This window comes from Amblyomma mixtum, chromosome 7, assembly GCF_055824585.1.
Source record: "Amblyomma mixtum isolate Tamu chromosome 7, ASM5582458v1, whole genome shotgun sequence".
Lineage (NCBI taxonomy): Eukaryota > Metazoa > Arthropoda > Arachnida > Ixodida > Ixodidae > Amblyomma > Amblyomma mixtum.
In genome coordinates, this window is record NC_143018.1 from 35,726,838 (window position 1) to 35,749,109 (window position 22,272).

At 45.2% G+C, this 22,272-nt stretch overlaps 1 protein-coding gene across 4 annotated transcripts; it reads left to right on the plus strand.

The window, feature by feature from the left end:
• Positions 1 to 6,489: 6,489 nt before the first annotated feature.
• LOC149335655 (uncharacterized) lies at positions 6,490 to 18,155 on the plus strand. 4 transcript variants are annotated; one of them, XM_089552259.1, is made up of 3 exons: positions 6,496 to 6,889; positions 11,292 to 11,600; positions 15,436 to 18,155. In XM_089552259.1, exons 1-3 carry the CDS (start codon positions 6,868 to 6,870, stop codon positions 15,849 to 15,851), a joined length of 747 nt encoding a protein of 248 aa, XP_089408385.1. In that variant the 5' UTR covers positions 6,496 to 6,867; the 3' UTR covers positions 15,852 to 18,155. The 4 variants fall into 4 exon arrangements, 1 of the variants encoding a protein (XP_089408385.1); XR_016284082.1 differs by lacking the exon at positions 11,292 to 11,600 and having other exon boundaries at positions 6,490 to 7,023; positions 15,436 to 15,552; XR_016284081.1 differs by lacking the exon at positions 15,436 to 18,155 and having other exon boundaries at positions 6,490 to 7,023; positions 9,992 to 11,293.
• Positions 18,156 to 22,272: the final 4,117 nt, after the last annotated feature.

Here is a 22,272-nt window from a genome sequence, read left to right on the forward strand (position 1 = left end):
TGCGGAAAACGCTCCTCTAAACACTTTAGACAGTCAAAGTGCCCCCTGAGATGCCGCCGACGCGCCGTTGCTTCCGCAATTCTACTCGGGATGGCCATTGGTCAAACCACAGCCAATTTTTTTTGTCCACTATTTTACTGCTTTCCAATTCACGCAAAGGGTGTGCTAATGTTCGAAATTAGGACTAGTTTGCGAACAGCGCTTCGAACTTACGGCCAACCATTTGGCGGCGTTCATTTGTGGTTTTAGAGCGCAGCTCTTTGGCGTCCGTTCCTGGGTTTCGCGTCGTCGTCGGCGTCGGCCTCGTAACCAGCTCCGCCCCCAATGTCACGCTTTTCAATTGGTCGAAATGCTCGTGACGTCACAGTGCTCGAATTTCAAATGGGGCCAATTGTACTTTGGCTAGTAACCATGCAACCAATCAAAGGGATCGTATAGTGATGCTGCAACTAAGTTGGACTGAGTTTAGTTAATTGCTTAATTAATCAATTAGCCTAATTAATATAGAGGAGAATGAAGAGGTCAGAAGAAAAGAAAAGAAAGACGCGCGCCGCAGCGACAACAGCGTCCGCGGAAGGAGACGCTGCTGAAAAAAACACATAAGTACGAAGCCGTGTTCCCTCCACCACCACGCACTTCCCCACTCAGTAAGACGTTGCTCGTTTCATATACGTTGTGTCGAACATCCTAGACAGTTCCAACAATTGACAGGTTAATGACAGAACACGATGGATAGAAATACAATAATATAAATATGAAATAGCCTAATTAACCTTTCTAGTTAGACCGCATAAATCAATAAAACCGAGAACGAAATTGGTCGAGTTGGGGAATCGAACCAGGGTCTCCGGAGTGCGATACGAGCACGCTAGCCACTCCGTAATGCCAGCTGAATGGTTTGGAATGAACAAAGGCGCGTCTAGCTAATACGGCGTCTTCGTTCACTCCCATCTTCCCCCTTTCCCTTACGGCGAGGTGCAGGTGTCCACCCAGATATGCGAGAGAGATACATTTCCTTTCCGCAAAAAATAAATTTACCGTCCAGCAAGGCGTACAGCCGAATTGGCGATGGCGTTCTGTGGACTCCCTGGCAGCGTTGCAAGACGCTGTCGCGTTCCACTCTTACAGGCGAAGCTTAACATGTTAACCACACATCAGTAACACACGCAGACAGCCAATGGACGCGTCATTCGCTGGCAGCACTTGATTCATCATTCACAACCACATTCGTGACAGAATGCTGTACTAAGGCTTTCGCCTTGCACCACTTTAGTCGCCAAAGTGACTCCTAATTTTTGTTTGTGTCGGCATCGGCGGCGTTGTTTGGCACGTCACATGAAGTTGGCGAACTGTGCGCCGCAAAGTTGCCGAACGGCTTGCTGGTAGTAGCTGCCTACTTCGCCCCTACCGCACTCACGAAACACGTCGTGCACTTCCTGCAACTCGCATTAACCGTCCATCGATCCACACCGATGTTAGTAGTGGGGGACTTTAATGTTGGCATAAAGACAAACAGCAATTTCCTAACACTTATGCGGGAGAACATCACGTTCCTCTCGCTCGTAACGCGTCCCACGGCTGTGACAACCTCGCGAGGCACTTGTATAGATCTCGTCTTTGAGAATCAAGCATTGGTGTACCAAGTCGAACATATATCAGTGTATTTCTCCGACCACAAAGCTTCCTTCATGACTGTCAAGAACTGTTAGTGGAGTCTTTGTTAAAGGAATACGTGTGAAAAATAAAAAAAAAATTATGTGATAGCGCATACATGTGTTGCTCGATTTCTTTGCCTCAATCTATCGAAAAGGTGAAACAGCTTATTTGCTGCGCTCAAATTTCGCATTAGGAAGTAACGTAATCGTCGGTAATTTTTTGACGGACGGAAGTGGCGCATGACTCTATACTAGGTGGACACCTCACCGCGCCATAACCGAAGGGAGGAAAGTGGGAGCGAGAGGAAAAAAAAATTGCTGAGGCTCAGCTTGGCTAAGCCTGGGGAATGCGAAGCATATTAGTGGCTAGGCTTGGTAATACATGGCTTTCCTTGGTTGAATACTTGGTCATTTGAATACAACCACTAGAAGCCTTCGTCGTGGGGGAAGACAACGGCATGGCTACAGCGGAACGCCGACTAACCCCGAGACGCTCGTTGGGTGAGCGCCTGGATTGCCACGGAAGCCGCGTCTGCCTGCCCGGTGGAGCGAGCGTTTCACCTACACCGAGTGTGAACGCGCGTTCGAAATGCGCGGGAATGCGCGGGTGTGACGGCTAGCGGTCCCACGGCGACGGCACGAGGTGGAGGCCGGCTCTCACATCCGATGTCACGTGGTGTGACGTCACGGCGTCACGTGGCGTGACGGCTAGGGGTCCCACGGCGACGGCGTGAGTGGTAGCTCTAGCAATATGCTTCGCATAAAAGGTATTCGGGTGACATTATGGGCGCTATTCTGGTGTCCAACGCCCAGCTACCGATTAAACACGTGTCGCAGCCTTTTACCATGCTATGTAGACGCCAAAGTGGCGGCCACTGTAACTTGAGAGTACCTTGTTTTATGGGGGTTTAACGCCCAAAAGCGACTCAGGCTGTGAGAGACGCTGCATTGAAGGGCTCCGGAAATTTCGACCATGTGGGGTTCTTTAACCTGCATTGACATTGCACAGTACACCGGCCTCTAGAATTTCGCCTCCATCGAAATTCGATCACCGCGGCCGGGATCAAACCCGCGTCTTTTGGGCGAGCAGCACCATAACCACTACTCCACCGCGGCGGCATAGTAATCACTTTAATGAAAATTGCAAAAATGTAATTAGATTACTTTACCAATTACTGCTTATAAAAATTACTTTCATGGACTAATTACTTACATGAACATTGGGAAGTAATATGTAAACAAATTAATTACTGCTTACAAAAAGCAACGACATTACATTACACTTACTTTCGGAAAGTAATTGCAATTACTTTTAATTTACTTTTTAATGTTCACACCTACAAAAGAGTATACAATGGACGGAGCTCCTGCAGTTATTTCAGATTTTTCATTTTACTGCATCGCAGGAACAGCTGAGCTTCAAAGTGGGCTTCGAAATTTTTGCCCTGCTTTGAAGGTAGGCTGCTGTTCGCCGTGCTGAATATGCTTTTTAGGGCAAACCTGTCTTATGCGTGATGAGAATTTTTCAGCCTTGGGTAAAAATGAAAAATCGCAAAGTCACGTGTCGTTATGTCTGTGTTCATGTGTTCGTATGAAGCATGAGAAGATATGTAGCTTTCACTTTTCTCATTTCCAAGATGGCGCCTAAAGCCGCGCGCACATCGTCACTCACCCGCGTGCGCAACGTCGCTGACCCACCGCGGTGGCTCAGTGGTTAAAGCGCTTGCCTACTGAGCCAGAGTATCCGGGTTCGAACCCAACTCGCGGGAGAGTTCACGTCCCTGCATTTCGCATAATGAACTCCCTCGCCGCACACCCACCCCGCCACATGGAGTTGATATGGGTGCCTGCCCACTCCGGGAATCCCGGAAACGAGGCCGCCAACGCTTTAGCCCGAGGTTCTCTCAACCGGGCACCGGCGGCCTCCGACCTGGGGTTCTCGCGGGAGCGCATGCACTCATTCAGTGAAATGACGCAGGCCTGCAAAGCCGAGCGTCGGCTCTACCCTCCACCCCATCCCTCCCTTGACCATTATCATCAGACACTTTGGAGGCGGCTTCAGACACGCACCTTACCCTCCCCTTATATACGCTCGCGCTATCACCAAGTCCACACAAACCCCTCCTGTAACCTCTGCCACCACCCCAAAGCTACTCTAGACCATATCCTTTTCCTCTGCCCGGCGGATCCTCCCCCGCGGGGCCTGGAGCACCTTACCACTTGGGAGGCTTCGGAGACCCTACTGCGTTCTGAGGACCCGGCCAAGCAAGCCATCGCCGCGGCCGGGCTGCCAGCGTCATGAGCCTCCGGGACATGAACGTTTGAGTGCAGTGGGGCCGTGCGGGGGCCCACGGACCTGTGTGTCCCAAACTCCCTAGTTGTAAATAAAGTTTTCACCACCACCACCGCGGCGGCCGCGTTTCGTTGGAGGCGGAACGCAGAAGGCGCCCGTGTGCTGTGCGATGTCAGTGCACGTTAAAGATCCCCAGATGGTCGAAATTATTCCGGAGACATCCACTACGGCACTTCTTTCATCTTTCACTCCCACCTTCATCCCTTCCCTTACGGCGCGGCTAGGTGTCCGCCAAGATATGAGAGACAGATACTCCTCAAAAACCAATCTACCAGCGTCGCTGTCTTGATAGCTCATTGCTCCTGTTTTCGAGGCACCCGAACCGGCAGACGAGAGATCTGGTCTTTGCCGACGCTAAGAGCAGTGGTGCATGCTTAATGAAAGTAATTTCTACAGTAATTAATTAATTTTGTTTCCAAATTCTTGCTCAGCAATTTGAAAGCGAGATTAATCAGTAACTTAGTAGTGTAATAATTCATTACAATGCTAAATTACTAGACCGGAAAATTGATTCATTACTTTAAAAGTTAACGAAACAATTAAATTACTGCCATGTCTTTGAGTGGTGCTGAGCGCCATCGAGAGGCATCCTTTGTGATGTGCAAGTGCTGAAGTTGGTTGGCGTGGTCTATGGACCGCGCCAGCCGCTGGCGGATGGCATACCCTTTAGCATACCGTGTTACCGGTACCGGAATACCCGGAGCCCGCGCGCAGCCAGTGCGCATGCGCAAATATCCTCTCGACGGCGCCAGATGGCGCCAGGCACCTGGCAGCTGCGCGCTCGCCTGCAGCATCGGGACCAATCAGCGCGCGCTCACCGCCGGTGGGCTGGCTCCCGGTACTCCGCTAACGGTGACGGTAGCACGGTACACGGCATGGTAAAGGTGTCTATTAACATGATAGCGTTGGCGTCGTTAACCGTGAGCGAAAAATACACGAAAAATCCCCAAAGAAGCAGTCTAGGTGGCCCACTTAGATCACGTGACCTCATGGCGTCATCACAACCTACCCACCCTGGCAGGTGGCAGTTAAATTAATGACTGGTCGCGAGAGGCTGCTCGGGAAGAGAAACCTGGGTCGAACAGCACCATGCACCGGTGGCACCACCTACCATCGCAGGGTGGTGGCGCATCGCTGCACCACTGCGCCAGGGGTGAGTGGTATGTATGATGACTCCCAGGGATTTATGAATGTAGTCGAGAATTACCAAAGCCGCATGTATGGGGATTAACTCGATAACGCTATCGCATAATAGCCTTACAATTTTTTCTTTTAAAGGGAAAACGCGGAGCTCGTTTTTAATCTCTGTTATCTCTGGAGCTGCATATGCTATAGATCGGGAGGAGTTTGTAAGCCTGTGGAGCCGGTGTGGGTGGCCTTGAGTATGTTCTACGCGGATGGCCCAGGAGCCCTTGGTCCTCGGCGACCTTGAGCGCTCTGCCCACGGCCCGGAGTTGGGTCTTTGGGCTGAAGCTGAGCAGCATGACCACCAACCGCTCGCAGGTTCCCCCAGACAGGCCCAAATTATGTGATCTAGGGTGACTTGTGCCTGGAACTTATCAAATTGTGGGGAATATTGGCCAGGTGTTGTATCGTTGTAAGCATGCAGAGCACAGGGCACGTAGCACACAGCGTACCCGACACAATCACCGACAAATAATAACGTAAATAACTGGCTTGATGTTACTTTATTTATTGAACATGAGAATTGGTTACGCGGAAAGGGAAGTCTCACATAGTGCTGCACTATCGTCTCACTCTCGGTGGACACCGTGTTAACCGCCACGAAGGAAAAGGCGCCGCAGTAAAGACAGGAAACACGGGAAGGGCGCAGAAATATGCTTTATTTAAAGGGTCCCTGAAAAGGGTGTTCGAGGGTGCCTATAATACGCTTGCATTATGTAGAGTACAGGCCACCGAGTGTTCATGCCGCGTACTGGACCTCAAAAGCGAACCAATAGTGTACAATGTAGTTTTAAATATTCGCGCTGCCGCGCCTCGCTGCGACCTGCAGTGCCGAGCTTTCGCCCGAATCCGCGCGCCAGCGTCATGCCGCGCTCTTTACGTCACCAGCGAAGGTTCCATTGCCATTGCCATTGGTTCGCCGTGGCACCTCTTTCTGACGTCACGTAGCTCCCATGGCCGTGGCCGCAGGGACCGCGTGGGTGTGCGGGGCCGGCAAAGGCGCCGATATGTCAGCGTGCAAAAAGTGACGAGAGGAGAGAGAAAGGCGCGAAGACGCGTAAATTCAAATTTTGACGGGAGATAACTCGGCTTCCACAAAACGCATTACGAAAATTCTTGCTGGTGGATATTTGTGAAGCGGCGTCCTTTAACGTCCTAGGCATACCGCAACTTTATTGGGAGCCCCTCCAGAGTCCCTTTAAGCGCGAGGTCGCCGCTTCTCATTTTATGCAGTGCATCGCCATCTTTGCGCGCAGCCTGAAATTGCACAGGGAACAAGTCTCAAGTACTTACATGCCCTGGATGGGAACAAATTCAATCTCGAAAGTCACGTTGACCACATATCGTCCGCGTCCGGTTGGTTTCGAAACCGTTTAGTTTCGTTTCGCGTCTTGCAACCATGTTTGCAAAGTGTGCCAAACTCAGCCAAACGATTGCTGCAAATTAAACCTAATGCTTCCGTATTGTTCTAACTCTTAGTTTTCGTGCTACAGTTTTTTTTTTTTTTTGTCAGCATAGCGCTGGCCAAGCGTTGGCATCGTCAGGAAAAGCCGCATTCCTCCATGGAAAGTCGCATCGCTACGTCACCGTGCGCGTCAACAACGATGGCGGCTGGAGTTTCCTGCTGGTGATTTGTGTGCATGTTTGTGTGGGCTCAAACTGCTTGAACCGCGAATGGCTCAGCGCCTGCTCAAAGGTGAAGAAAGCGTACCTTACGCGTTCACCCAGCTGAGCGTCGGCAGTCAGCGACAGGCGTTTCGGATCGTGGGAACTTTGGCTCAATAACAAAGCTGAAGGCTGTCGAAAGGGTTTGTTCCAGCCGTAAAACAGGTGACGCTTACCATGACCACCTGTTTGAAGGAAGCAAATTGGTATTTGTATTCGGGCGTGCATTCAGACGTGTGCTGTTTCGGGCAAAAGTAACTGCAACATATTTTGCGGAGTTTCACAGACTTGGTAACATAATTCCTGCGAACAGTATTTAAGAATGCATTGAAATGTGCGGAGACACGCAACATGTGGGAGGATGGTTGTTACGGTCACTTGCGAACATAGCTCAAGCGGTTGGTTCCTGACTGTTGACACGAGTTGCGGCGAGCCGGTGCGGCGAGTTCAGATTCGATCTAGTTCCCCGTGACAGCATGGGGTCTCTGCCCTGAACGCGACTCATAAATACGACCCGCCGCAGTGGCTCAGTGGTTAAGGCGCTCGTCTACTGAGCCGGAGTACCCGGGTTCAAACCCGACCGCGGCGGCCGCGTTTCGAAGGAAGTCGCCCGTGTGCTGTGCGATATCAGTGCACGATAAGATCGGTAGGTGATCAAAATTATTCCGGAGCCCTTCACTACGGCACCTCTCTCTTCCCTTCTTCTTTCACTCCACCCTTTATCCCTTCCCTTGCGGCGTGGTTCGGGTGTCCACCGAGATATGTGAGGCAGTTACTGCGGAATTTCCTGTCCTCAAAACCAATATCACCATTGTTTGCACTGTTGCAACGCTAAACACGCACCGTAAAATGCTTTTCCCCGTTAAACCGTTCGCTTATTCGCGCTGGAATTTGACGCAGAGATGGCGTACGACAGTTTTGCTTTTTCAATACTAAGTTTGGATGATGTACTTGTGGATGATGGATGATGCCTGAGTGGATCAGAATTATAATCGTCCGCAGCATTGGCGACCCATAACAAGCAACTTTCGCATAGTGCGCGTTTAGCATTGCAACAGTGAGTATGTTTCAGTGAGGACACAGTCTATAGTTTAAGTTCTGTAGGTATGATTTGAAGCCTCGGGCTTGCCAAGCAGTAAAATTTTCAGACATTTACCTCCACAAAGACCATTTGCTGGAGAAGCACATTTGCTGCTGCCAAACTGGACAGTAATGGGGACGCTGGGCAGCATGAGTCCAGCTCATCTTGACAGAGTGCAAAAACATTTCTCAGCTTTGATCTTCCTTGAGGCATTGTTTGAAAAAGCGCGCTGCGACGTCGCCGCAGTATTGTGTGAGAATTGACCCCACCATCTAGCTTTAATAGTGATGGCCTATGTCAATCAGAAAGCCTGAGAAGCCCTTTCTTTATGGAAGAGGACTAGTACCAGCTGGTTAATGCATGTTGACGGAAGGGATGTGACAGTGCTAAGACGATGGGAGAAGAGAGAATGAGATGTACGACGCATGTGTGTGTCTCGTTCTCTCTTGCCCCATCTTAGCGCTGTTATATCCTTTCCATCTCTCTCATTAGGTTTCAGTAGACTGCCTTCTAAAAATATCATGGGCATTCATAATGTGCACCACTGCTTGTAACATTGGAATTTTATCATGCACGTGCTGTGTCATTGTGTTTTTGCAGGTATGGTGATCGCGTCAAGATTCCTAAGGAAAAAGTTTGCAGGCAGACGCTGCTTCAAAACAGTTCTTGCCTATCTTCTTAGGGCAGTTGCTGCCTGTTAAAAAATTGTGCTTGAGGATTTCAAGTACCTGTTGTATCTGAGTGCATTGTGGCAATTTGTCTCTCATCCTCTTGAGCCAAGGGTATTAGTATGGCTGTATAGTAGACTGCAACTGACAGCTACACTTTTCACTACTCTTTCTTTATGGCTGTGTGAATGAATGCACCTGGAGCTTTGGGCCCAAACATTGTGATCGGATGTGCTAATATGTGGTGTGATCTCCTTTTTTCTTGTTTTTTCATTATATGTGGTATTTTTGCTGAGAGCATTACATGACATCATTACAGGTTCCTTGTATTCAACCTGTGTCCTGTGCAGCTCAACTTCTAGTCTCACCTGTGTGTTAATAGTCGCTTCGATAAATAGCTGCCTTGCTGCTTCATTATAATTGACCCTCCCTGAAAACAACTTTTCACTGAAGCTTGTCATGGTGTTTATTTTTTTTTGTTCTGGCGACATACTTATACTGCGAGCTTTGATGCAAATGAATATGTGGATGTAAGGGTATGCAAATAATCTGAGGAACACACATCTCCTGACTTGTTGAGGACCTGTCCCTTATTAGCCAACGTGAGAGCTTCATTTTATGATGAATTCCAATCATGATTGGAAGCCGCGATCCGCAGTCCAGATCTGCAATTGGAATACAGTCGTTTCGAAAAAAGCAGAAAACATTGCTCCGGAAGTGCCCCAACACTGCAATTGGAAGTCACCATTAGTTTCAGTCTAACCTTTAGTCTTGTGAAGAACGAAGTGTGAAAGCCACTTCTGTGAATAATTTATATTCCTTTGCTAAACATATCCTGCTGCATATCCTGCTTGTCCTGACTCTTTTTTGGGAGTTGTGCACTATTTTGGTGCTATGCCTGGTGTTGTTAGCTGTGACCGACGTTATAATCACTGCTCCTTAATAACATCTGCGAGTGCGAAAAATAAAAAGTAAGCACCTTTCTGCCAGTTGCAGATAAATCTTTCGTGTCTACTCCTTAACCATGCGCATAATTGCATATCTCAAATGAGTGTTGAGTTTATCTTCTTTTCTGCAAGCATGTTTGTGTAGGTGAGCACAAGACAGAAGTCGCTAGTGCTAGCTGAAAGCAGTACCTGGCAGCTGGTATTCAGGACCAGTGGTATTGGTGCTTATGGTATAAATAGTGATGGCAGCATATAAATTCTGCGGATGCACTCCTCTTTATTTTCTTTTTTTGCTACTGCTGCATTGCGCGATCATTCCAATTAGGTCTGGCTTTTCAGGTTCAGTGTTTGTGTGGGAATAGTCTGAAAACAAAAGTGTTGGAGAGGATCAAGGAAAGTGTTGGTTAAAGATTGTGTGTTCTTTGTTTATTTTTCAGGTTGTAAGCCTACCTTCTGGTATTTGTGATGAAGCTCAAGTGTCTACAACTCCGGATCACTAATTGCCAAGTCGTCATTGCATGTTGGATAAAGTCCACACTTCAGTGGAAGTTGTTGAGTGCACTGGCATTTGATGTCATGTGCTGTGTGGACATTAGAAAGATCTAACATAGCATGATCCGCTGCCGAGCATTGCCAGTGCGCACACACTGATTCGTGTCCTGACTTGACAGGTGTTCGTGCAGCTGGCCGGTGCCCTCGTTGCGATTGAATAATGCCATGCAGAAAAGAAACGAGTATTTTTACGCATGCAAAAGCGAAGCTTAAGCTGCAGGTTGCCAGACTGAATGATGAAGAGCCAAAGTAGTTATGAAATTGCATATACATGTTGTAATATTTTGTCCCCCTTAATGCTTGTGATTGATTCAGCTGATCATACTTTGTACACTGAGAGGTACGAACTCACATGAGTGTGCTGTTGAGAAGTTTCTAATCAACCGTAATATGTAGTCACTTGTGCTGTCAACCTAATTTACAATAGTGCAGTATGAACTGCCTTGTACAGCTGAAATGATGTAAACGGAAATGGTGATTGCTTTTTTGCAGAGAGTAACCTAGTTAGTGAGTCAGTTTCGCACAAATGCAAAAAGCATGATGGAAATTTTGTTCATGTTTCATGTTATCTATGTCATGCACTGTGTTGGAATGAAGCGGTCGTTCTCCTAATGATAGATCTGCTCAAGCTTGATATCTTTTCTAATTGTACATAGTGCACAAAGGAAAGTTGGCACTGAAGGTTAATGTGAACGTGTAATCAATTCATTTGTAGTGGCATGTTAAATTACAAATGAAAAACTGACTTCCTTTTCTTTTTCGTGCTTAACATTTTATAAATGCTACCCAAGTGCTTTCGTGTGTTCTGAGATGCTTTAGAATTTTGTGCAAGGCACGCAAGCTTCTACACATTGCCTGCCTTGTAAAGAACTGTAGCCGCCGCGGTGGCTGAGCGGTTATGGTGTTCGGCTGCTGGCCCGAAAGACGCGGGTTCGATCCCGGCCGCGGCGGCTAGAATTTCTTTGGAGGAGAAATTCTAGAGGCCCGTGTGCTGTGCGATGTCAGTGCACGTTAAAGAACCCCAGGTGGTCGAAATTTCCGGAGCCCTCCACTACGGCGTCTCTCATAGCCTTAGTCGCTTTGGGACGTTAAACCCCATAAACCAAACCAAACCAAACTTTTTTTTCTATGGATTGAGGCATATCGCTTACATTTTTTAGAAATCTGCTTTCTTTCTTTGCACAGGCATGGTTACAACTTACATCATGTACAGCCCGTCGCCAAAACAAAGATTGCAAAAAGGAAGACAGCGCTTCGTGTGCCCCGATTGCGGCTACGCCGCGGCTTGCGACTCCAACTTGATACGCCACCGGAGGAGACACACCGGAGAACGCCCTTTCCACTGTGCACACTGCAGCCAGAATTTTGCTAGGAAGGACTATCTGATGTCTCATGCTCGCATCCACACAGGCGAGAAGCTGTACCAGTGCCACTTGTGTCCCAGGAGCTTCATTCATTATACAAGCCTAAAGAGCCACTTGCAATCCCACAAGGGTAAAAAATCAAGTGTCGTTTCTGCTTGAAAGAGTTCGCGTGCGGGACCCAAATGAAGCGCCATGAAAGCAGCTGCTGCTCAGAAGCATTCATTGTTCTGTAAGGCTGTGTTGTGCTTGGTGTAAACCTTTGTGCGTTGTACAGAGACGCCAGTCTGGCTGCAAAGTCCTTCACAGGGCTCATTGTTGGAGGGGAGAATGGTGATACCTTTTGACAAGGAGGATGTTGCTCTAATATTACATGGTGCCATATTTCCTGAGAAGACTCTAGATGTGGTAAAATTCTGGACTGAACCTTTGTTCACATGAACAGTTTTGTTTATGTTTAGAATAAAACTTTGTGTAATACTTTCTTACTTGTGTTTGCAGTGGTGACTGCAAACACAACACTTTAGTTGCCCTCGCAATTTTTTTTACATCTATAGCTATAAATCTAACTTGTAGCGCATACTGCAGCGCTGCTGCTGACACTTCATAGTTTCAAACGATTGTTGTTTTTGTATGAATATTCACACAAGTAGTCATATTAAAAAATAATTCAAATCGTTTTTTATTCGGTGGCTGAGCTACACAGTTCATGTTTAATTCAGTTTTTAAAAAGTACTATTTCCACACCCCTGAAAACTAGACATGAAACACATGGTGTACGTTTAAAATTTATTGTTCCGTCTCTATATTTTTTTGGTGAAAGGTTATGTATTCATCATCAGAAAAATAAATTTTTTTCTTTAGAACAAGTTATCTGAAAATAAACTATTTTGGCACATTTGTTCCTGTTTTGGTGCTGTGTAAGTAATTGCTGTCCTGTGATGATGTATGATCTCTGTTCAATCCTCAGTAATTGTTAAATAAATGCAGTGTTAAACTTTGCTTGACCATTCTTAATCATCCACTCTGCTCAGACCTTGCAGTCGATGAGTATGGTTCATTCTTGTAATTATGTTTGGTGTTTGTTATTTCCTGGTTGTTTCTTGGAAGCTCGTGTTTTGCTGTGGCGTTTCCACATTACAGCCGTTGTACTCTTTTGCCGTTTCGTCTTGTACTTGCATTTGAGTGACGTTCTGTCTGTAGCTCCAGTGCTTGAATGTAAGAGCACCCATGGCTGAGGTGAAATCCTAGTCACAAGATTTCTAGTGATGACCAGGTATGAAGGCTGACAGCCACTATACTGTCATTACCAGCAGCAGCGCAGCTTAACTACGTCTACTGCTGAACAAAGGCCTCTAACATAACCTCATCGGCTCACGTGACTTTCTGCCACGCTTTCCCTCTCTTGGAACCCATTCCATTGCCCTTAACGACTATCGATTATCTTGCCTTTGCTTTAGTTTCCTTGCATATTTACATTTCGTCTTGGTTTAAACTAGGATGTCATTAATTTGTGTTTGTTTCTTGACCCATGCTGCTCTTTTCCAATCTCTTAACGTTACACCTATCGTTTTCTTTCCCCTAGCTTGCAGTAGTGTCCTCAACTATATAAATGTTTGAAAATTTCATGTTGGTGGTTCGTATTAAACAAGATGATGGAAACATTATGATTTGTCATTTCACGTGTAACAAGAGAACGGAATGTAGATGCTCGCATGGGAATCTGCATCACGGATTTTGCTGCCCTTTGGGGTTTTTTGATCTCTTTTATCAGATGTTAGACTTGTGACAACAGTGTGAAGTGGCGCATAGGATTAAGATATAGGAACAGAAGAGGAATGGGTTGGCAGCCATCTGTTCCTTGTGTGTTCTTTATTTGTAGGCGTATATGACTGGTACTTTTTCGAAACCGAATCAGATATGAATAGGCTACATTTGTGACCAAATTAAATAATAGTGTAGTAAAAAAACAATCGAACATGAATTGACTAGTGAAAGAACCAAGCTGAATGCGAATCGAATATTTGTGATTTGCTAATTGAGTGAATATTCGTACAAAATTAATATTCATGCCAGACAGTGGAGTGCTAGCGATGGCACGGTAGATCATGGAATTAAAGCTGTAAGTACTGAAAGACGCAACATTGAACATGCAACGCGAAGTCTGTATATTAATTCTGTGACCGTTGTGCCATACGCATAGGACTTTGTGTTTTGATGATGATGATGACGGCGAACAAAGGAGTGCCAAATCACAATTGATGAGAGAGATGAGAGTTTGAGATGTGAGAGAAAACTGCCTCATTATCCAACATAAGATCTGCATTTTGAGTTTCAGTGTAAGCTTTAATGTTGTAAAGAACAAAGTATGACAGCTACTTGTGTGCATAATTTGTATTCTTATGCTAAACATTTAATATAGCCTGCTTGTTCCTCTTTTGTGGTACTTGTGCTTTGCTTGGGGTTGTTACCTGTGCCTGATTTTCTGATCACTGCTCCATAATAGCATCTGCAAGTGCAACATACAGAGCAAGGCAAGCACCTTTCTGCCAGTTGCAGATGAAATGTTCCGTGTCTACTTAATGGTGCCCATGATTTCATACCTGAGCACAAGACGGAAGTGGTTCACAGAATGCAGTACCTGGCAGCTGGTGTTTAGCAGCAGTGGTACCGGTGCCTGTGGTATCAGTAGTGGTGTTGTATATAAATTGTTCAGGATACACGTCTCTTTATTTTCTTTCTTTTGCTGATTCTGCATTCTGTGATTGATACGATCAGTTTTGGCTTTTCATATTCTATCCTGTGTTCATGCGAGAAGATCCTGAAAGCAAAAAGTGTTGGAAAGGATGAAGGAAAGTGCTGGCAAAAGATCGTGCTTGCTTGTTTTTCAGGTTGTAAGCCTACCTTCTAACATTTTTGATGAAGCTCGCATATCCACTGTGCTGGATTCCTTATTGTCAAGTCATCATTACTTGTTGTATGATGGTCCCAGTTCAGTGGAAAATGTTGACTGTAGTTGCTGCCATATGCTGTGTACATTAGAGAGTTTTAGTAGAGCGTGACCCACGGCCGATATTGCGGTTCACTTCTGTTTGCCTTTCTGTATTCTTTCTGTATTGATTCACTTCCGCTGATAAACCAAACCAAACCAAAAGCATGAGTTGATCTTTTTGATGCAGAGAGTAACTTAGTTTGTGAATAATAGTTGATGACAATCATGGTAGTAACAATTATTATATATTACTTCAAACTGCTCACAGAGATGAAAAAGCAGGATCGAGATTCTGTTAATGTATTTCTGCTATGTCATGCATCTTGTAAGATTGATGTGCTCGTTCCCTTGATGATATATCTTGGTCAAGCTTGATTTCTTATGTAGTTTACATAGTCCACAAAGGAAAGATTCGCACTCAAGGTTGACACGAACATGTGATCAGTTTTAATCTGGAGTGGCTTGAATTACCTATCAAAAACTGACTTTGTTCTATTTTTTCTTTACACTACCTTGTTTCTAGACTGAGATGCCAGCTAAGTGCTTTCATGTGTTCTGTTTGGCTTGAGAGGTTCACGCAAAGGCAAGCAAGCTTCTACACATGGTCTGCCATGTGGAAATAAGGCTGTCTTGTGCGTCCTTCTTTTCTTCAGTTTTTACCTTGTTTTGCCAATGAAGTAGCAAAACCTCATAAAGGAGGCTTTGCAGCCAATTTCATCAACCGGTTCTCATGGAATTGTCATTAATCAATTTGCACCTGGTAGCATCGCATTACAAGGAGCTGGCAGGTGCAAGAGGAGTAGCCACAGATAAACAGATTAACCATGACATGACAATCGCTCGACGCCATTGGCTGGAGTGTTTCCTTGAGGTGCATTTGCCACTTCGTTCTTGAGTTGTGTCCGCTTACATCTTTTTCTGTGAATGGAGGCGTGTTGCTCATGTTTTTAGAGACGTGCTTTCTTTCTTTGCGCAGGCATGGTTACAGCTTACGGCATGTACAGCCCATTGCCTCAACAAAGATTTCGAGAAGGAAGACGGCGCTTCGTGTGCCCCGATTGCGGCTACGCCGCGGCTTGCGATGCCAACTTGATACGTCACCGGAGGAAACACACCGGAGAGCGCCCCTTCCACTGTGCACACTGCAACCAGAACTTTGCGAGGAAGGACCATCTGATGTCTCATATTCGCATCCACACAGGCGAGAGGTCGTACCAGTGCCACTTGTGTCCGAGGACCTTCACTCATAATACGAGCCTAAAGAGCCACTTGCAATCCCACAAGGGTGAAAAACCGTTCAAGTGTCGTTTCTGCTTGAAAGAGTTCGCGTGCGGAACACAAGTGAAGCGCCATGAAAGCAGCTGCTGCTCAGAAGCATTCATTGTTCCATAAGGCTGTGTTGTGCTTGGTGTAAACCTTTGTGCATTGTACAGAGACGCCAGTCTGGCTGCAAAGTCCTTCACAGGGCTCATTGTTGAAGGGGACCATGGTAATACCTTTTGACTAGGAGGATGTTGCTCTAATATTACATGGTGCCATATCTCCTGAGAACACTTGAGATGTGATAAAATTCTGAACTGAATCATTGTTCATGTGAACAGTTTTGGTTTTTCGCTCTCAATTTTCGCTTTCGGTGAACAGCTTTGGTTTTCACAAGCGCAGGTCAGCCTTGTAATGAGTTTTGTTTATGCTTAGTTTAACATTTTGTGTAATGCTTTCTAACTTGTGTTTGGAGTGGTAAATATAGTTATGAAACTAAGTGGTTCTGTGAAACTAGTAGGGGTGTGCAAATATTTGAAATCCCTGAGTAGTGAATTGAATATTCTTCTATTCAACTCATCAAACAAATCAAATAGTCCACGTTCAAACTTATTCGAAAGGAATTGTACAGGATCTCAGGTTTTTAATACTTTTCGAATAATTGACACGAAGTTAGAACAAGGTCTACCATAGTTTTTCTCGACTGTTTCAAAAGCGACCCACATTGACTCCGCTCAGCATGCTGCTGCAATCACTGTGCTTGAGTCACAGTCCAAACGAATGGACTGCTCGTTTGGACTGTGATGCAGTCCATTCGTTTGGCAGCGTCGATAATGCTCACACATGAAGCCAAAACTGTATGGTGCAGCAGTGCTCAGGTGAGTTCAGCAAACAGTGTCTTGAAGCCCTATCTTGGAGGCCTGATCTCTCAGCCGTTATCTTATGAGATGCGGTGCTAGTTTATCTACAGTTGTAATCAGTAGCAAAAGGCAATTTTCCTATACGTTAACATGATTGTCACAGGGTTAATATAATTGCTTTGTGTTGCGTCTGCATAGTGGACATCAGTGTTGCATTTTTTGACACCTATAGATATAACTCCTTAAGTAGTAGCTCCGATGCTGGTGCTTCACTCTTTCACACAATTGTTCATTTTGTATGAATATTCACACAAGTAGCGAATGTTAAAACATAATTTATTGTTATTTGATTCAGTGGCAAAGCTACAGAGTTCGTATTCGATTTGATCTTGAAAAGTTCTATTTGCACATCCCTAAAAACTAGACAGAAGCAGCTGTTGTGTGCATTAAATTTCCTCTTCCTCTTTGCTTTTTTTGGTACAAGGTTTTTTTTCTGTTGCCTAGAGGAAGTGATCTGGAAAAAAAATTACTTTGTGTTGGAGCTGTGTAAGTAACTGGTGTCCTGAGATGATGTACCATCTCTGTACTAGCTTTGGGCATTGTTAAAAAAGTGTGCTGTTAATCTTTGCCAGACCATTTTTAATCATCCAATGTTCTGATGCCTCACAGTTGATTGATTCAGTGCTTGTAATTATGTTCACAGTTTGTTGTTTCCTGGAAGCACCAGTTTTGCTGACACTTCTTTTTTCACATTGCAGTGATTGTACTGTTATTCTGCCATTTCATCTTGTTCTTGCATTTGAATGACATTCTGTCTGGAGCTCAATTATACAAATGTAAGAGTGCTCTTGGGTAAGGTGAAATCCTACTCTCACTACTTCGAATGATGGTTAGGTCTGTTGGCTGGCAGCAGCTACCGTACTGTAATCATCATTATCATTGCGCAAATACGTGTACTGCAGGACAAAGGCCTCTTTCAGATCCTTCCAATTAACGCTGTCTTGTGCCAGTTGAGGCCACATTATCCCCTCAGACTTCCTAACCTCATCTGCCCACATGACTTTCTGCCTACCCCTCATTATACTTGTCCTATCTCCTTCAACTAGGAAACTAGGATATCGTTAACTCATGTTTGTTCCCTGACCCATTCTGCTTTCTTCCTGTCTTTTAATGTTACACCTATCATTCCACTTTCCACAGCTCGCTGCAGTGTCCTCAATGATCATTATTCACAGTTTCTGCTGATGTTTACAAATATAAACAACAAGAACATTCGAAGTAACTTTTTGGTTGTGCTGAGAGGTTATGTTGCAGTTAAAATCCCTTTGTGTTACTGTTGTTCTTTTGTGTGCATTATATGGGATTGTTGGTAAACAAACTACTCAACACAATCTATGGTAATCTGACTTGTTTTGAATGACTAATTTTGATGAATGAACTGCACAGCAAAAGGTATTCATTTAGCAGTAACAGTCATGATGGGCAGAATGTAACTAATATGAATGTTTGGAAATTGAATTTTGGTGGATAATAAACAGGTTTGCATTAACAGAAAATGACAGCAGACGTTATGATTTGTCATTTCACTTGAGTAACGAGAAGAGAATGGAACTTGTAGTAGAATCTTGTAGAATCTTGTGGAACTTGTATAATGGAACTTGTAGAATACTTGTAGAATCTGCATCACAAATTGTGCTGCCTTATGAGGCTTATGCTGTCTCTTCTGTGGGAAGTTGTACTCGGGCTTTCGAACCATTACAACAGGAATGTAAAATGGTGCACAAGGCAAAGGCAAATGAAGAACAGACAAAGAATGGGTTCGCACCTTTCTGGCCCTTATGTGCTCTTCATTTGTAGGGGTGTGTGAATTATACTTTTCGAAATTGAATCGAATATGAATAGTATAGTCGAAAACCAAAGCGAATACAAAGTGAATAGGGAAAGAACTGAATTGAATATGAATCGTACATTTGTTGGTTATTTGCTACTATGCGAATATTCGTACGGAACAAACACCGATGCGCATTGATGCGATGCAACCAAGCACTAGCAATGGTTCTATAAATTGCAAAAAAAAAGTTGTAGGTATCCACGGAAGCAACGCTGATCTCCACTAGGGAAAATGCGACACTAAGTCTGTATATTAAATCTGAGTCTGACATGTCAATTGCATAGGAAAATGGCCTTTTGCTACTGATGATGACAGCGAACAAATGAGCACCAAACCTCAGTTGAGCCGACAGTTTGAGCCATGGCGTCCGGTGTTGGGCATGAAGGCGTGGTTTATTAACCTGACTGAACCATGTTGCATTGCCCAATATTGAAAGCCATATGTACGAGCATTATGAATGCCACCACAGGAATGGAACGCGTTGCAGCCGCCGCGGTGGCTCAGTGGCTATGGTGCTCGGCTGCTGGCCCGAAAGACGCGGGTTCGATCCCAGCCGCGGCGGCTGAATTTCTTTGGAGGAGAAATTCGAGGCCCGTGTACTGTGCGATGTCAGTGCACGTTAAAGAACCCCAGGTGGTCGAAATTCCCGGAGCCCTCCACTACGGCGTCTCTCATAGCCTTAGTCGCTTTGGGACGTTAAACCCCATAAACTAAACCATAAACCAAACCGGAACGCGTTGCAGCATTGAATCCCCCTTCCAGCACCAACTGATTATGGCACCATGCTGTGTGGCATTGAAATGAGGCCTGTTTTTCAAAGAGTCTTCGAAAAAAACTGCCCTTGAAACTTCGTGTCAGTTATTGGATAACTTGAGAACATGTTCGATTCGTTTCGATTAATTTTGGACATGCTCTATTAGATTCGATCAGTGAATTGAATAGAAGAATATTCAATTGACTTTTGTAAATTTTGAATATTCACACACCTCTATTCGTTTGACTTGTCAAGGGAGCTGTCTTTCACAAGCAAGCTAGTTGCCCTGCAGGAACATAGAAAACTGGCCTGTCACATGAAACTGCCAACTTGCAATTCTGCGCTTATGGAACAGAAAAGGAAATTATTGAAATAATAAACGTATCTTTGCGGCAGTATGACCTTTAACTAACCAACTGGAGAAGCATTACAACAGGCATAAGGCTGTTGTGGGAGTGTGTAAAAAATAAGGTACATATATATTCCTTTATAAAGCGGGAATGCGTAACTAAGGGTAAAGCTGAGACCATCTGGCTGCAGTTGGACGTTTCCACCTGCAGTGTGCATGACTGGCAGCCAAAACCTGTAATGTCAAGGCTCTTACTTCCTGGGGTTTTTTCAGTTTTATGCAATCAATGCCACTCACTTCACGTCTCTTAATTGCGTGTTCGTTTCACTTCTGTGGCAACTAAACGTGTGCGAATGCAAATCATATGTACTCCTTTTTTCTTTTTGTTAATTTGTTAATTAGGCTTGTAAGAAATCCATTAAGGCGTTGAAGCAACTTGTGAGTCAGCACATTAACACCAAGAGTGGTGGATGCCAGAGCTAATGCAATGTTGTGTATTCTACGCTTTGGAAAACGGCACCAAGATCCTTGCAAAGCAGCTCATATCTTTGACTGGTAGTGTGAACACTTAGGTGTTTTGAAGCAAACTACACATGCCCATAAGTGCAAGTTAACCTTTTTAATACACGGCTGATGCCAGGGCATCCTACACTATTCGAGGCACGTATAACACTTGTGCTAGCGTTGTGTACTGCTGAAAAAATGTAATCTGGAGCTGAGCCATTTATTGCACTTATTTGCTACTGAAACAATGGTGCCACATTCATTGCTTGACAGTAATTGTTGTGCCCTCTCTCTAACTTGGCCTGAAGAGGAGGAGTATCACTCTCCTTTTTCTTTGATGGATACAGCTGGCACACACAGTTTGTTACTGATGACTTTTTTTACATTAGATTAACTGCTGTACACAGTCTTTCATGGTTGAGCCTGTTGCTGTCATGCCTCTGGTGCTTGGTCTGCTCTGCCCCAGTTACGTTTCTGCTGCCTTTGCTACATCGGTGGCAGCTTCAGGTTCCCCTGCATATGTGCAGTGCACAGAAGCAGCTTTTGTCTACTTTGAGGAGTAATGAAGCTTCTGCCTGAGCATACTGTGCTTATAAGACTATTTTTAGATGCTGTTGTTCTAGTGCAATATTTAATATGTGTGTGTACTCCTCATCCTCCTCATCAAGGCTGCCAAGACTGTCGTTTGTCTCATGTTTTAATTTTGTGTCTGCAAGCATCAAGTGGGAGCATATGTGACAGGGTTGTGGTAGGTGCTCAAATGGCGACCCTTTTACATTTTTGAAAAACAGCGCAATAATACTTGCTATGTAACTCAATTTTTTCAGAACTCTTTAACATGAACGCTTCAGTGTGGCGAGGCAAACTGTCTGTGTTTAGGTTCAGTGGATATTTCTACTGAGGTGCCATGTTGGGGAAAGGGGCATCTCTTCTCCAGGTTCTCAATCTTCAACTATGCCTATCATTTTCACCGTGTGTTTTATTGCTGCTTTTGGTCTGTTGTGGAGATAATAAGGGACTGCTCTGAATATTTGCATGTTTTTTTTTGCTAACAGTTTGCTTTCGTAGCAAACCTTCTTTACAAGAGCTCAATCTAGCCCAGTCAGACTGGCGTGCAAAGAACAATAGTTGGCACTACGTTTGTCTTCCTGATAAAAATTTCTATTTATGTGCACATGATAAAATAAGGCTGCTGTGTGCAGCCTGCTTTCTTCAATTTTCAGTTTTGCAACCAGGTTCTTTGGAGCTAGCCCCATGTGAGAATTTAACTTCTCCAACCTCTCTTGAGAGATGGCCTGTGCATGTAGTGTATTCTTCTCACTTTTAGAAACGTATGCTCCCTCCCTTTGCGCAGGCTTGGCCATGGGTCATAGCAGCAGCTACAGCTCATTGCCTAAGCAAACATCTCGGGGTGGAAAACGTCACTACCTCTGCCCCGAGTGTGGCTACGCCACAGTTTTTCACAGCAGCTACAAGAACCACCAAAGGACGCACACTGGAGAGCGCCCTTTCCAGTGCGGCCATTGCAGCCAGAGCTTTGCTAGGAAGCACCACCTGGTAATTCACCTCCGCATCCACACGGGCGAGAGGCCCTACCAGTGCCATCTGTGTCCGAGGACTTTCACGCATGATGGAAGCCTGAAGAGCCACTTGATATCGCACAGGGGCGAAAAGCCCTACAAATGTTGTTTCTGCGCCAAGGCATTTGCGTGCAGGGTGCAAATGAAACACCACGAACGCAAATATCACCCAGAAGCGTCTGTTGTTCCATAAGGCTGTGTTGTGTTCTGCCAGCGTTGAGTAGTGTGCTTTATGCATTGCACAGAGAAGCCAGTTTGGCTGCAGAGTCCTTCCTCAAAGGACTCGTTGTTGATGGAGTCCGTCAGGAATACATATGAGGTGTGATAAAATCTTTGGGTTAATGACCACTGTTCTTGTGAATAGTTTCAACTTTGCACTGCTGAACAATGAACAGCAATGTCAGAGGAGTGCGTTGGCCAGAAGCAGGTCTGCCTGCCATGTAGTGAGTTTCTTTTATGTCAGTTTAGAATAATCTTATGTGTAATATCCTTTCTAAACCCACATGCGTCTGCCGTGGTAAATATGGTTGTGAACTTATGCAGGGTATGTTGCTGGGCTAGTTGTTATTTGTCAGACATCATGGAATCACAGTGCTTGCTGACGCTGTGTGTCAG

Excerpts from the sequence above, each read along its gene's own strand:
- LOC149335655 (XM_089552259.1), top strand. The coding sequence starts at position 6,868 with ATGGCTCAGCGCCTGCTCAAAG. Across the intron at positions 6,890-11,291 it reads GGCTCAGCGCCTGCTCAAAG|GCATGGTTACAACTTACATC; the intron begins GTGAAGAAAGCG and ends TTCTTTGCACAG. Across the intron at positions 11,601-15,435 it reads CCACTTGCAATCCCACAAGG|GCATGGTTACAGCTTACGGC; the intron begins GTAAAAAATCAA and ends TTCTTTGCGCAG.